This window comes from Pogoniulus pusillus, chromosome 14 (genome assembly GCF_015220805.1).
Source record: "Pogoniulus pusillus isolate bPogPus1 chromosome 14, bPogPus1.pri, whole genome shotgun sequence".
In the NCBI taxonomy this organism is placed as follows: Eukaryota; Metazoa; Chordata; class Aves; order Piciformes; family Lybiidae; genus Pogoniulus; species Pogoniulus pusillus.
The window spans coordinates 15,561,933-15,578,860 of record NC_087277.1 but is presented as its reverse complement, the minus strand read 5'-3'; the positions used below and the strand labels follow the sequence as shown (position 1 = coordinate 15,578,860).

The following is a 16,928-nucleotide window of genomic DNA, read 5'->3' as shown; positions in this document are numbered from 1 at the left end:
GATTCATATCCACAGGCTACGATACAATTCCCCACAACTTGCATTTTCAAAGACAGCCATCCTCACAAGGACATGGTCATGCAGAAAAGACTTATGCAATGCACACTGTAATTCTCTTCACTTTTTTAATATATATAGAACAATCTTAACCTGAGTCACCATTCCCTGGATATATGGAAAACAGCATCTCCTTGTTTTCCAGCATTTGTAAGAACACTGAAAAGGGGCTTGCTTTCTACTAGGTGTGAGTCTTTTTTCAACTTTATCACCACTTTTCTGATTAGTATCCTATTTACTAGTTGGGATCTCCAATGTTTGTTCTCTCAAACTTCCCTACCACCAAAATCCAGAAGAGCAATGCACTCATTTTCCTTCTCCTAATTCAAATGCAGCAGTAGAAATGATTGGATGTTTCCAAAGTTCTGTCACTTGAATATATACTATTTTATTACTCTTTGTGAAAGAGCTTTAAAGCCAACAAGGGAGCTGTAAGCAGCTGTAACGTAAGTCTGATCTGTTGTATTCTGCAAACTTTGCAAATTATAATACCTCCAGGAAAAAAAACCCAAACCAAAACAACTCCTTGGGCTTAAATTCCTGTCTTGCAAATCTTGTGTCTTCAATATGGCCAGCTTGTATCAAGGAAGTATATTTGTCTTGGACTGCATTTGGATTTGTTATTGTTGAAATTCTTAGGAATGTTGGTGGATAAAGTTCAGAGGATGAAGTAAGAGAGACAAGATTTTAAAACTTTAGGAAAACTTGTAAGTATGGTTGTCACTAGGCAAAAACTGTCTAGGGAAACATACACATAATTTCTTTACTGTGGAAGCCACTAAAGATATGCAGCCCAGGTTCATCAGTATTTATCTGCCAAGTTAGATAAAACAGCTGAGAGCAGTGCTGTAAGGATTGTAATAAAACTTAGAGCTCAAAATGGCAGCCATGTACTGGTTAAATGAGACAAAGCGAAACAGAAGTCAATGTGTGGGAAATTTGAGGCACAGAAATGCCTCATGATTTGCTGAATGTCTCTTAAGAAGACAGCGATGGTATAAGAACACAGATCTCTTGTGTGATGTCTAGATATTATTAGTGTAACCACAGACCCCTACAACATGATGTCTAATGTAGTAGTAGTCTATATTTTTGATAGTAAGTGCAGGATTTTCTTAATGCTAAATGCAAGTTCATTCCCATCTTTGCCATTGATTTTCAGGATTATTGTAGGAAATCTACCATAAATTTACTCTCTATAATAATAATAAGGTAATGTAATAGGTAATAAAACATTTTTGGTGTCTTTAGTTGTCTTGAAGAGTTAAAAGCATGTAAAACTTTGAGTACAGGGGACTACATATGAGATTTGTTGGATGGGCAGGATTTGGTCCATTTCAATTTCAACATTTTAGATGGGTTTTGTTGAGGAAAGTAGGTAGGATTAGATTTAGGACCCTTTACCTTAAATTTCTCAGTCCATTTAAGAGCTTACTACACAACCATGGTGTGTATGCAAAGTTTATGCTGAATAAAAAGACAAACTATTCAGAAAGAGATAACAGATCCTTTTCTTGAATGACCCTTAACTCAAACCAAAGACAATGAATAATGTTAAAAGAAAACAGGCCAAAGAAAGAGAACAGCTAATGATACTCTTGGCACATCACAGAGAGAACATTAATGCACTTTAATGAAATCCCAGACAGAAAGCCAAATGCCTTGTGCCTGACATGCATTGACAAAGTATGATTGGTGTCTGGCTGATTTATGTGCATGTGTGAGCCAGAGGAAGGTTTGGGATTTCAATTGAGATAATGTGAATAATTAAAAAGCAAAAACCCCAAAATATTACTGATGCAATGACAGAGGTTGATGGAATCTAACTGGAGAAGCAAATGAATAAGAAAAATAATTCTATTGCATTTTTGTGCTGAGTTGTATAGACAGCTTAGCAATTAAATCACCAATCAGACAGGAACTGGCTGACCTAGGAAAGGAACAATCTCAAATCTCGTCTGGATGGGAAGTTTTAAAATACCTGCTCAAAGGATTGTTTAAAAGACACAAAATATACAGAAGGACATTTTGAGTTTCAATTAAGCTTATGGCTCATAAGAATATAGTTTCTATTACAGATTAGTAATAGAGTTTGCTTATTTTTGAGGCTACATTATAATGATATAGGTTTTATTTTTAACAGAAATTGGGTTTTTTTAGTCTTTTTTTTTTTTCTGCATGCATGTGTGCTAGTATTTAGGCGAGATTCTTATTCCTTTAGTCTCTTTAATAAACAGAAAACATTTTCTTTATACAGTTTTGCTTGCATGCCTAAATGCCACCTGTCTGCTTCAAGAGTTGTGACAATACTTGTACTGAAAATATGAGACCTTGACATAAATTACCTGTGGTCTAATTCTATCAATTTCCATCATGTTAACTGCTTTTCTGGAGGCTGATTTGTATTTCTTTGCCTGGAGAAGCCAGTGTTGTACATGCGAAATATCTCTAGAATGATGATTGTGTAGCAGTTTCTGGAAAGAATTGGGGTCAGAAGAGGAACACCTGATTTTATAGCTCATTATCTTGCCCTCGGAACCCAGAGGTTTTGCAATCATTTTATTGACAGATCTAGTCAGAATCATGGACTTAGGTACTACGATTGATATGCCATGAATGAGCAAGAAATCTGATCTGATCCACTTGAATGTGGAGTAAGAACCTTTTGGGGGGAGACTCACCTTGCAAATGTGCATGTGACAAACCCACATTGAACATCATGCTGCAAAAAGACTCTGCAGCCTATGATATTAAACAACTTTGGCTGCAGCAGTTGCAGCTGAGAAATCAGACATCTTGTATCTAACTTTGAAGGCTGATCATAGAAAGGATATAAAAGACTGACCTTATAAGCAAAGAGGGGAAAGGGCGGGGGGGGGGGGGGGAGATATAATGTGTTTACTTTTGTGATCTAGAGTGGGATTGGGAACCTGTAAATACTTTGAGATCTTGCCTGGCTTTTCAGAAATACCAACTAGCATTGGTGACTTCTTCCAATGGAATTTTGAGGTCCTTTGCTCTGAATCCTCAAGCTTTTTATTTTACAGTGGGATCTTAGGTACTACCTCTTACATCTGATAGATCTATAGCTGGAATTTTTGTAAACTGTCACAAAATGTTTTATATGTTTGATCTATGGTAATTTACCCTCTGATTAAAGTGCTGGCCATAATGCTGAAGAGAAAATTCTGGGAGATGTATGACCTTCATCCATCACCTTCTTGAACACAGCAAACATTTCAACAGTACATTAGGAGACCATTTAATTTCCAATCCATACCACTGATCAAAGGACTTGAAAGCATTGCAGCATCATCTGGCAAATCTTTGTTTTCCAGTTTGATGTAAATTCTGTGATTTTAGCTCAAGACTTTTCTGATTCTGTCACTGTGTTGATGAGATGAAGTCAGATATGCTGTGCAGCACTGTGGGAGTAACAGGTGGGCCCTAATGTTAGATCCATATTTGAAGGGTCTGTACAGTATGCATATTCACAGGGTTTTTTTATTATACATTTCAACTCTTACATATCTGCATCTTTATAAACATTTGTAGTGTTACAGCTGTCAAAACATCATGATTTGACACAATGAGTATCAAAGTGGTGAGGAAAGTGGAAGGAAATCTTCCTATTGGTAGCAGAGGAAAAGACTAGTTGAAATGAAACCCTGGAAGTGTTCTTTTTCCTATGTGCACCACTCGCTGAAACATAAAATGAGAAACATAATGAGAAGCAGCTACCTGCTTGATGGCCAGAATGAATTAACTGAAATCACACTGCCTCCATCTTTTACCACCACCCCTTATTTTTTTTTTTAACCCAAATTTCTGCTGAAGCCATTGCAAATTTGCTGGAAGGTCAGTATGAGAGCCAGAAATTGCCAGAGTCCTGTGATGCTGAAAGAGCTATCTATTGTTTGGGGGTTTTAAAAGGCACTTCAAATTTTCATTTGCCATATTTAGAACTGCATTAATTTTTATCCTTCAGTCCTTTCAGATTATACAGCAATGCAGAATGACATTGACACTGGAGGCAGTTACAGAACATTTGCCTGAATGGTGTAAATTGACATTTGTACAAATGATCATTGGATGTAAAAGTGAAATCTTGTTCTTTTTTTGCCTAATTAAGAGTTGTATTGTTCTGTAAATGAGTGGGAATCTCTCTTCCAAAATTTAATTTTAGTATTGGATCCTTCTTTACTATTGGATCCTTTCTTCGGTACTAAAAGTTGGTTTGTTGCAGGATTGTTTCTTTTCTCTTTCACCCAGTAAAACTGCACGGGGGCAGTGAAGGAAAATTTAAAATAGTAAGAATTCTGCTACAGTATATGTCAGTGGATATTTATTAGACACAGTCTCTTTTGTCCCAAAGTCACCCCTCCTAATGTACATGTCAGGAACTGAACTTTGGCTCTTATTATTTTGCCATCTTGTTATGAATTTCTCCCATAAGTTAACACGGACATGTGTGCATCAACTGTAACTGCTGTGTACCCAAGTCCAGATAACCAGAGAAAGGCAAGCATCTCAGTGCCTGGTTTGGGGGGAGATTTTATAAAGAAGAAAGGAATTTCCAACTGAAGCTTGCACCAAATAGTTACCACTATTTGATTAGTCGCAGTGAAGACCTATAATTAGCTCTTATTTAAGAAGGCATATGGCTCCAACAGATGGTAAACTAAAAGAAAGCAAGTTAGATAAACAGGGATATTTGCACAAAATTTTCTGGTCTCCTTCGGTTCTATTTTTCAGTGAAGTGCTTAGGTTTTAGTAGGATGGCATACTGTTCATTTGAAGAATACACTTGTCTTCATCTTCTCTAAAAATACAGATACATTGGCATGGCCTGCAAGTGTTTATGTATTTTGGCAACAGCAGAATAAACTAGATGATGAGGAAACTTAGAAATTAGAAGATCTGTGCCTATTTTCTGGAAACTCTAACCATGAACTCGCTCTCCTTGTAAGGCCAGTGGGAATTTCAGATGCTGAAGACCAAGAGACAGAACACTCCAAAGTATGTATCTGGATGGTTGAAGGAGGAAATCATTCACTAGACAGCTTTGGGTTATGTTTATGGCCGTACCAATGAGAATGATGTGTGTGATAGAGATCACTGAGGTTACAGGAAAGTGGGCTACAGCTAGTCCAAACTGAGGGTTTAAAAGCAATGTTTTCTATACCCATTTTCTATCACCCTCCTTTTTCACCTATATCAACAGACTATGTGATTGCTTCCAATTCGCTTCAGGGCAAGGACATCCAGCTCAGTTTAAGCTGCCTTCTGCTGTGCTTTACCAACAGTTGACTTTCCACTGAAGCACATTAGGAAAGATCACATGAACCACTGACACAACATGTCTGTGTGGGTAGTAACATAAGGTTTGTGGGTAGGAAGGTTTCAAAACGTTCACAGTTCCTTCTCAAGTGAGTGTGTTGTAATGCCCTTCATCCATCTGTGCACGAGTGGCCTGGGAGAACAAAATTATCTACATTTAAAGTGTCACATATCTCTGAAATGTTCCTCTGTGAGAACCCAAGTATAGAGACTATGAAATGTTTATGTCTTTGAATTAATCTGAAATACAAACATTTAAGTGTGCAGTGCTATTCACTAGGAAATTCTTACAGTAAAGCTCTGTTTACAACTGTAGCATCTTGATTTCTTTGAGTCATGGAAAAATATCTCTTTCATGAAAGTGAAACATTAGAACCCTGCTTTTACATCTATCTGAAGAGCAGCATAGCAATACTGCTTTTTTCATACAGCAAGAGAGAGAGTCGAGAAGTCGACACCAACTGAGTAAATAGGTTGTTTCTATTACTATAGTCATAAAGGTATTAAAGAAACTAGATCTGAAGTTAGATATGTTTTCTGTTCAGATTTTTTCCTGACACAGTAGTTAATGGAAAAAAGGTTGCTGTAGGGACTGGAGCACACTAATCAGTTAAATGCTAAACAGATTGTTAAAGGGCATAAAACCAGACCAATCCCATAGCTTTGCAAAGAGCAAGAGTTCATATGACTTGGGTGGTTCTGGGAAAATCATTCATCATTAAGTCTCAGCTACACCAAGACATTGCCATTTCAAAATCTGCCCTTGACAGAAATCAGAGGTCAATATATGCATGTCATTGTCAGTTGATTCTGCCAAGGTGAGTTCATTGTTTGTTTGCTCTGTGGAAAAGTTATTGACGTAGGACAACTGTGAAACTTCTCAAACATTTTTCTTATAGAGGGTTAAAAATAAATTAAAAAAGAAACAACAACAAAAACTCAGAATTGAAACATGGAGAAGGTAATATATCTGGAGAGGACAACTGGGATAATTGGCTGGTGGATTTGGGAGAAGGAATGCCAGTCTATCTAAGATGTGTCCATTAGGATCTTAGAAAGTTCAGTGGAATATTCCTGACTTGCAGAATATTCTCAACATTTTTGATTACTTTTCCCTAGGAATGTCTTTCCTCACATGAACAGAACCGGTGTGAGGTGGCTGCCAGGACACATAACACAAGTGAGAACATTTGAAAATCAGGGAAACTTAATTCCCTGTCACAACTTTGCACTAGCTGATGGTTGCTCCCAGTTTGGCCAGTTGATATTTTCAGTTGATGTAGCAGTGAGTTCTTCAAATAGAAGAGCAAGCTCTTCTGGCATATCACACCTTCAAAACACAGAGTAGCACATTAGTCAACTAAAGCTGATTTCATTATCATCTTTATCAAATTACACATACTACAGACAACAAAGCCATGGCTAAGTGAATTTGAGTAGATGTTACATGTCTCTGTAGGGAACTATGGTTTTTAGTGGTGTCCTCACCTTCCGTGCTTTTTCTTTAAGATGTTAAACCAGATTTTCATATCCATTCCTTACTTTTTTCTGCTTTCCTTTCCCAATTCTCATTCTATGCTCTGAAATGTTTTGCAAAACCTATTTTTTTTTTACTGTATTGTATTCTGTTCAGTTCTGTTCTGTTCTGTTCTGTTCTATTCTTCAGGGCTTTATGCACATCTACCAGACACACTCAGTACAAGACCCCCAGGTTGTTCCTTCTTGCAGTGGCCGACAGAACAATATAGTTTCTATTCTAACTAAATTAGGCTGAAAATAAGTAGCTAATTTGTTTACAGGTCACTTGTCCATCAGTTCCTTCCTTGTAATATTATCTAGACAGATATTTTCAGTGTCCTTCAAGACTTAAATAACAAAGCTTCTCTCTGATTCTTCAAAGGAACTAATACTTTCTATATAATATGCTGCAATAACATTGAGAAATATCCATCTATAGAATCTTCCAGGTAGGAAGACTAGATAGAATAGACTGGAACTAGATTAAGTAGATTACAGGGAGTTTGTAAACTGGACGTGTAGAGAGTGGGTAAGTAAGATGCGATATAGCGGTGGGTGTGCACAGGTTAGCCTCTGCTAAGCACAGGGAAGCGTGCACAACTGCAGAAAGCCTTTTTCTTGGTTAAAAAATGACATTGCTGAATAGTCTGTAAAGGGATTACCAGGAGTGGTGGTGGGATGGCAGTATATTTCCTGGGAGTAGAAAGGAAGAGATGGATCCACAGGCATTTCTCCCTCTCTTAAATGAATGGTTGTGAAACACAACTGTCCTGTTCATTCTTGCAATGGTTCTTACTGCCCTGAGAGCTCTTTCACTTTCCAGATAATTTGAAGACATGTCTAACTCATAGAAGATAAGCAGTAAATGGAATAGCCACTTTGGAAAAGAATACAAGAAAATAGGATTTCTTCTAGCTTAAGGAAGCCTGTAAGGGTCACAAATTTCCTAACAAGGAAATATACCCAGCAAAAGCCCATTACCACAAAATTAGACTTTCCTTGTTAAGTTCACCAAAGAGCAAGTCTTTGAAATTGTGGAAAAAAGAGCTAAATGCAGGTTAATAGTCTTGGCTCCAGCTCTCACCAGGGAGTGACAGCTCCTAGCAGTTTCTGTACACTGTGTCTTCTTTGGGCTACATGTGGCTGCTGAGAAGTGCCGGCATAGCTCAGACCTGTTTATCTAACTGGGATTGTCTTAGAATGAGATTTAGGAAAGCCCATAGAATCAAGATGCATTCTTACAGCATTCTCTGCATTGTGCCAAAAGACAGAGGTGCTTGTGTGAACATGGAGGTACATCTGCCAGCAGCCTTCTCTGGACAATGTCAGTTATGGCAGTTGCCAACATTGTCACTATTGTCCATTAACAGATAGTCTGTTAAGTGAGTGTTAGAAGGTACCCCAGAAACAAGGGAGAGTTTGTAAAAGTTACTGAGGTGATAGTGTGTTCATTGAGTGACTTAAGGAATAGTCTATCTAGTGAAGATACCACTTCTTGTTAGTGAAAGAAGTTCCAGAACAGTTACATAGCCTGATGCCTGCCTTAACCTTAAAACATAGAATACAGGCAGTGAGTGCTACTGCCTGAAGGACAGCATCGACAAAGATATTGTCATTTTTCTTTGCTTTGAGAGGCAGGACACCTGCACTGCTGTCAGCGTTACTAATCCACCTTCATACTGTCAAGTGCTCTTCTGAGAAACTTCCTGCCATATACTTTAAGACAGGAAGAAGAAGGCTGTGGCCATTGAAATGAAATAGGCAGGGATGGGTTGAGTTTAGGAGATGACCAGGCACTCTGCCCAGGTAGATCTCTCTGCTTAAAAATAAGCCGTTTTATTTGGCCCTGTAATATCAATCACATGCTGATTCAAGACAACACTAAGCATTATAGCATGTCTTTGACTTTGACCTCAACTACTCTTCATGTCACCTTGCAAATCTAGCTCCTAAAGCAATTACACACTAGGAGTGGTCTGAGCAAGAGTGTGTTTCAGAAGAAAATTACATTAAACTTTCCATCCTAGAAGAGTACCAGTATATCAATATCCAAATCAAATAACATAAAGCTTCCTTTGTCTGCCAGCTAAGAATGAGAATGGATTATACCTCTAATGTGATTTTTGCAGTGTCTCTAATACGATGAGCTTTAAATTAAAATAAATATGACTGCATGCTTTTGAAGAGCTAATCAGGCTGAAACATTCTGGCCTAAGTGGTGTAGCACAAATAAATAAATGTATATTTATGTAAGCTACCTGGACTTATGCAGAACTATTGCACAGGATATGTGATGGGAAGATAATAGCAGAGCGAAAGACTTCGGCTGTTGCTGGGTATGCTTGTCAGTAATAGGAAACCTATTGTAATATAGTCTGGAGGACAGCACTGTGGTCATACTAATTAATTAGCTGAAGTCTTATTGGTATTTAATCAGTTCTTCCCCCTACCCCATATACATGTTTTGTTTTTTTGTTTGTTTGTTGTTTTTTTTCTGGAGAAGGTATTTCTTTGTCTGCTTTATTGTAGTTCCAGCAGACTGGCGCCACGAAAATAATCATTGTAATGACAGAACTCCTTTCATTTGTTTACTGTGCCTTGTAGTGCTCTTTTCTTTTTTTCTTCTTCTTCTTTATTTCCCCCCCTTAATGTCCTTTCTCATCTTTATTTTTTCTCCCTAACCAAACTTTACCTTGGGAAATATTTAAGCCTCTGTCAGTCATGACTCATTGACTTCTAACTGCAAATTGCGTATGATTCTTGCATTGAAAAACCAAGTAGAAGCTTTAGAACAGCAAAATACACCTGTCCTGATTTGAAACTCTTGAGATACCACCAGTCCCTAAGAGTTTCTGACTGCACTTTTTTCTTTCTATGTCTCATGGACTCAAAACAATTCTGCAAAAGCCCAAATTCCCTGTGTGCCTGTTGGCCTCCTGACGATGAGCACAAATCTGTCTGTGCTTAAAGGACAGACACTGATACAGCTTTTTTAAGCATACCTTGTCAAGATTCAAAACACCACCTGATGAAAAACAATGTTCAGAATCTCAGATTCCAGCAGCACTGAGTGCTGGAAAGAGACAGAACCAGCTCTGGGTAAATTTTGCAAGGAGTTGTTGCTCAGGGGTTATGGAAGTAAAATTAGTGGGCGATTTTGATTAATAACTAAGACACAACTTGAAAGTACTTAATTCCGGGGCCAGTTTGCTCATTAAATAGTCACACAGTCATCTCAGGTTCTTCTGAAAAGAATTTAATGTAGTAAATGTTATTACCTCCAATGTTGATTTGCACAATAAGACAAGTCACACTGTTTTCACAGAATCAAATAATTGCTCAATAAGCAGTGGACTTTGAGTAAAAATTTCCTGCAGTCTAAAGCATGCACTTTTATTTTGTCAGGCGAAAGATGTCCCTAGTTCTGTATTCTCCATTGTAACCAAACCAAAATACTACACTGAAGTACCTAACCTAACAGTTAGGAGGGACAAATCCTGCCTGAGTTTATGTGAAGTTCGTTTGCAGACAGATGAAGTTATTGACTGTCTGAAAATCATGTGGAGAGGCTTAGGGGTTTAGTTCTTGGCTTCCTCAGGTTGATTCTAGTTGAATGTGCCAAACTGTAACTCTGACATCGGTTGAGACCTGAAGGATTACACATGACTTTTGGCATCTTGAAAAACCTGGTGACTTTCTCTTTCAGTATTGTAATTTAAGATGCATGTCCACTTTTAGGTTCTATAGTTGAGGTCTGCTATGGACTTGTGTCCTCTCTCTCATGTAGTAATTTCTGGGAACATAAGTTATGACAAGAGAACCCTATTTTCAAAGATGCCCATTGCAGATAAAAGATGAAATTTCCCAGGTGAACACCTACTCTCCCCTCATAGTGTTAGGTAGCAAATATCCCTAGAAGACATTTGATGCTTTGGACATCATTAGAAATAAAGTTTACAGGGTAAATACTGTCACAGAGTTAGCTATTCTCATTTTGAAATCCAGCTTGCCTACAGTTTAATGTTTATTTTCTTTAAACTCCATGTTTCAGAACCTGCAACCCACAATAACAATCTGTTCCACTATCATGAATTATTAAGAATGCAAGTGTTTGATTACAAGTGCTGATACAAATAGACTAGATAATCCTGAGGTGGAAATGTAGGAGAAAAAAAAATAATCTCCTTGCAGAAATCACACCAGGAGTTTGTCTCTGTTTTGTGCAGGTGATTCCAGCCTTTGCTCAGCCTGTGTTCATGAAAACAACGTTTACAGCAGAATATTTCAGATTTTGTACAGAAATGAAGAGATCATTCTTAATGAATCGATGAACTTCAGAGTACACCTGCTTCTGGATGGAGAAAGGGTGAGTCATGTTGGGATGCACATCAAAAACAGGAGGGCTGGGATTCCTCTCCCCATTCTGTATCTACTCTCAGCCAGTGTGATAACCCACACAAGGGGTGTACATGATCTGAAACACCCATCTTGTGTGTTCTTCCTTTTAATGTTATGAAAGTAATGTTTTTCGGTGATAACTCCTATTCCCAGAAGCTACAAGAGAAGAGCAATCTTATAGTATGAAAAGTACTGTTTTCCTGGACTCTTAAGCAGAGCGGGGAGAACCTAGTAAAATGGCATTAAGCTCTGATGCAGCATGTCATCACCCTGCTTTGCCAGCACAAGGACTGGCACAAAATATATGACATTGACACTTGCTGTCAGTGATAACGAGAGACACATGACAGCTGGTTTGTAAAATCAGCATGCCATCAAAAATGCTGTGTCTTAAACTTGGAGCCAGAGATGTTCATCTATCCTTCACTGTATAACATTGTGCATGAAAATATGCATATTTGTGCTTTGTCCTATCTTCATTCATATATACATATGTTATATATAGATCTAAATTAACCAGCTGGAGAACCTAATTTAAGCTTATTTCACATGCATCCCCTTCCCTCCCACATTTTCTTGGTGTTTTGGTTTAGTTCATTGTTTTGTTTTTTTTTGTTGAACGTGGTGAAATCAATTCATTCCTCCCTAGAACTGTTATATGTGCTTATATGAAAAGATAAAAAATGCAGGTTTATCAATATTCATTAGTAAAATGTTCTGACATGCTCTGCTGAATATTAATTTTATCCTTCCTCAGAGGAACATCTCTCATTAAAAGTGCCTCCCTTCAAACTGTAGTAGTTTCCACTATGTTCAGCAGGGATAATAAAAGGCCATGGCAGACTGGTGAAGTTCCTGCTGACTGGAAAAGGGCAAACATTAGGCCCAGCTTCAAGAAGGGAAAAATGGATGACCCCAGCAACTACAGACCACTCAGTCTCACCTCTGTGTCTGGCAAGATTATGGGGCAGATCCTCCTGAAGGCTCTGCTAAGGCAAATGGAAAACAAAGCAGAGGTGATTGGTGGTAACCATCAGTGGCTTCACCCAGGGCAAATCATGCCTTCCAAGTTTAGTAGCTTTTTATGATGAAGTCACAGCAACAGTGGGCAAGGGAAGGGCAAATGACATCATCTACCTGGACCTGAGGCATTTGACACTGTCCCACATGACATCCTGGTCATCAAACTGGAAAAACACAGACATGATGGGTGGAGCACTGCTGAATAAAGAATCGGCTGGATGGTTGCACACAGAGTGGTGATCAACAGCACAATGTCCACCTGGAGACCAGTGACAAGTGGTGTCCCCTAGGGGTCAGTACTGGCACCAGTGCTGTTTAACAACTTTGTCAGGGATATGGACAGAGGAATTGAGTGCACCCTCAGCAAGTTTGCAGATGACACCAAGCTGTGTGGCACAATTGACTTGCTAGAGGGCAGGGATGGCATCCAGAAGGGCATGGACAGGCTGGAGAGGTGGACCCAGGCCAATCTCATGACATTCAACAGGGCTAAGTGTAAGGTCCTGCACCTGGGTGGGTACAATCCCAAGCACAAATCCAGGCTGGGTGGCAAATGGCTGGAGAGCAGCCCTGAGGAACAGGACCTGGGGGTCTGGGTTGATGAAAAGATCAACATTAGTCTACAATATGTGTGTGCAGCCCAGACAGCAACCGTGTGCTGGGCTGCAGCAAGAGCAGTGTGGCCAGCAGGGCAAGGGAGGGGACTCTGTCCCTTTGCTCTTGTCAGACTCCACCTGGAGTACTGTGTACAGTTCTGGAGCCTCCAGCACAAGAAGAACATTGAACTGTTAGAGTGAGTCCAGAGGAGGGCCATGAAGATGATCAGAGGGCTCGAGCAGCTCTGCTATGAGGACAGGCTACGAGAGTTGGGGCTGTGTGCAGCCTGAGGAAGGCTTCAAGGAGACCTTATAGCTTCCGGTGTCTGAAGGAGGCCTACAGGAAGACTGGGGAAGGACTATTTACAAGGTCTTGTAATGACAGGATGAGGGGGAATGGGCTTAAACTGACAAAGGGGAGATTCAAACTAGATGTTAGGAAAGGGTTCTTTCCAGTGAGGGTAGTGAGACACTGGCACAGGTTGCCCAGGGAGGCTGTGGCTGCTCCCTCCCTGGAGGTGTTCAAGGCCAGGTTGGCTGAGGCCTTGAGCGACCTGTTCTAGTGGGAGGTGTCCCTGCCTGTGGTGAGGACTTGGAACTGGCTGATCTTCGAGGTCCCTTCCAACCATAACCATTCTATGATTCTATAACTTCTCCTTATTTTTGCATTGCTATTTAGGACAGTTGTGCACCTCACAAGGTTAAAAAAACACCCTACAAGATTCCTTACAGTCACAATTTGTTATGATTCCTGATGGGCTGTGAACATCACTTGACTTTTCATAGGAGGTCCCTTGTGAAAAGGACAGCTGTCCAATTCTACACTTACAGAATGATTTTGCACAGAGAAAGCTCTGTTACCTCTGTGTGATGAAGTTGTTTTCATTTTTTCTTGGGTGTATAATAAGGCATATACAAGTCTGTTGGGCCCAGGGGAGATGCTGAAGACACTCTAAAGAATTAAATGCCAAACCCAAATGTCTGTAGAACTTTTTGCGCGTTGATCAGATTAGCACAATCCGCTTCTGCTTAAAGCCTCTTTTCTCTGCTTTGATATCTTGTCCTCCACAAGTTCACAAACTTGCTATAAATATTGGAGAGACCAAATTGTTCCACTCCACTGGGCACCATGCTCAGAAGAAACCTACTTCTATCTCCAACTGTTGTTGAGAGATGGTTTTGAATCTGTCACTTCAGCTTATATTTTGGATTCAATCGTTGCAATGTGGTGTTGGCAGAACACCTAGGGTTTTGTAAGGTGTTTAAATATTACTTCTGTTTATAACTTCCAAACTGCACAACAGATGCATGTCCTTTTTGTGCCATTTGTGTGCTATGGTGATTTTTTTTTTCAGTTGAGCATGAAGGATCTGTTTACTGCTTTCTCTGTAAATGGAAATGATGATAAATAGACAAGGAAGTTAGACTCAGTAATGGAAGTATTGAATTCATATCTTCCATGTTGTTTCTGCTGTTAGAGCTGGAGTTATCGGATATTATGCCAAGGCAGAAGTATACTTTCTCCTCATGGGGTAGTTTTGTGATTGAGATAGGTAGGTGCCATAGGCTCAGTATTAAAAAACCCAAACAAATAAACAACAACACTCACTGTGCACATCCAAATTAAATTATTTGCTTTTTTCCTTTTATTTATTTCCCCTCCTCTTGCATAACTCTAGATAAGCATAAATATGGAAATGCATATTTTGTGTCTGCCGTTAAATGGAAGAAGCCTCAATTATCTGCCTAAAAGTGGCTCTAAGTGTACCTTTCAACTTATAGATGGTGCTTTAAAACTCCTTGGTTTATTGTTTGCCTTTTTCTGTATTATCCCAGAATGCAGGATTTTTAAATTCATGTGAAACCATATTGCAGCTCTGAGGCAGCCTTTACCATTACGATAGACTAATTTATTTTCATAAGCTTTTGCTTTCATTCTTATTAAAGAAGGAGCTCTGCCTCTTTCATCAAGCAATAACACAGGTAACTTGTCTCCTTGCTTGCTGGTTCCATTCAGGGACAATTTAGTAGCAAGGAGAGGACACAGTGAGGCAAGCTGAGACATCACAGTATATTAGATTTAAGTGAGATGGGGCATCCAGATCATTCAGTCTGACAGTCTGGCAAAATGTCTAAATATAATCAAAGTACATCACAATAATGCTGGAAACCTCAGTTAGGAGTATTATCAGAGCTCTTAAAAGCTAAACCAAAGATATAAATGTAAACCTGAAAAATTAGAATTCAGAATTGAAGTGATGATGATTCCAAGACAATTTAACAGAAATTGGAGTATTTTGATTGGTATATGTATTTTATTGTATAAAATATGTTACTTTTCATATACAAATGCTTTCTATTGTACAGATTCCAAAGAGTGTTTAATGAAATTAATTTCCCTGTCCATGGAGCCCTTCGGCAAGAGATGTATAGGTTAGAAAAGAGCCTGGACACTGGATGGCATCTCCTGAAAATTATATGTTCTCCAACACAAATATGAGATGTTTTGCACAAGCTATGAGGGCCAAGGTAGGAGTAGTCAAGGAAGTGTAGGCACATCCCAGCAGTGGGGAACAGGATACTGAATTTACAGATTTTTCCACAAAACACAAGATAATGTTGCAAGAATATGCAGAGTAAAACTATGCTGATGCAAGTGATGAAGAATTAATCAAATTAAAAATGACAAATTAATTTCATCCTTCTTTTATTTTAGGGAGAAAAAATAATTAAATACATGCATTATTTCAAATAAAACTTCCAAAGCTCTGTTCAGAGCTGTCATTATTTATATTGTTTTTTGTCTGGAGACAAAAGCAGAATGTAAAATGTAATAATAATTCCCAGAAGTCAGACACTCTTCATTTACCTTAATTGATTTTGCTGTACAGAATATTACAGAACAGCACAATATTCCTATGTGTGGTATCCATGTATTTCCACAAGCACATAAGTTGTGATTTTAATGATTAACGCAGCTGAGTACTCAAAGAGCTTCGGGAAAAAAAAACCAAAACCCCAAAACCCTGGAGGAAACTTCACAGAGAATCTGGAAGGACACTTCTTGGTTCATTTCTTAAGGTGATGTGAACATTTAAATTTTTTCACAAGGGGAAAAAAACCCACATATATATAAGTAAATACATATCTGGTAGTCTATCAACCTTTTGATAAATTACACACTCTGTAAATGATATCTGTAGAAAGCACCATGATAGTCTCAGCAGTGATAAAATAAGCAACTGATATTTTGCATGCAGACAAAGTTATTTCATACAGGAGACTGAGGAATGCTGGAAATTTCAGTGCCTTGTCTGTAACAAATGGAAATGCCATTTCATATTTTTGTTCCATGTGAGGATTTTTACATGATTATGATTCTAAGTAAAAAAAAAAAACAAAACCCAAACCAAACCAAACCCCCCCCAAAAAAAAACAACCCTGAAACACAGAGAAGTCCAGCTATATAAAGCTATATCAAATGACTATATAATGACTGTATGTAACTCTCTTGCAGTTCAACCTGTTCAGAAGCCTTTTAATGACATTTTCTCAAGAAGAATTCAGTGATTTTTTAACAATCTTCCCATTTTCAATATTTTTAATATTTACACCTCTGGTAGATAAAGGAAAAGATTCTGTGATTTGATTTTATGTGTGGTTTTGCACTCCTCAGAGCAATCAGACCTCAAAACAGTACTGGGATTAAAAACACCCATGCAGTGATGAATATCTCTAGTTCTTGCAGACACCTGTTTATTGCCTCAAGATGTTTTGAATAAGTGTCACTAGCTATTGAACTTGTTTTAAAGACAGACTTGGATTGCAGTGACAGTTGCAGGTGCTCAGCAATATTAGGCACAGACCCAAAATTTCATCCCTTCTGTTGGAGGATGAGGTTTGCTTTGTCTGAAGCACTACACTTGAATTGAGTCCCTAATTTAAATTCAGACTGTAGCTTCAACAATGATGATTTCCTTTGCAACTGCCACCAAA

The 16,928-nt window shown here is 38.6% G+C and overlaps 1 protein-coding gene across 2 annotated transcripts in view; it reads left to right on the top strand.

Moving 5' to 3' along the window:
• FAM135B (family with sequence similarity 135 member B) overlaps positions 1–16,928 on the top strand; it is a 168,981-nt gene that overhangs the window by 87,277 nt on the left and 64,776 nt on the right. For both annotated transcript variants that reach the window (XM_064154340.1, XM_064154341.1), the window contains exon 4: positions 11,142–11,281. In XM_064154340.1, the coding sequence (XP_064010410.1) occupies positions 11,142–11,281 (140 nt within the window). The remainder of the gene's footprint in view (positions 1–11,141; positions 11,282–16,928) is intronic.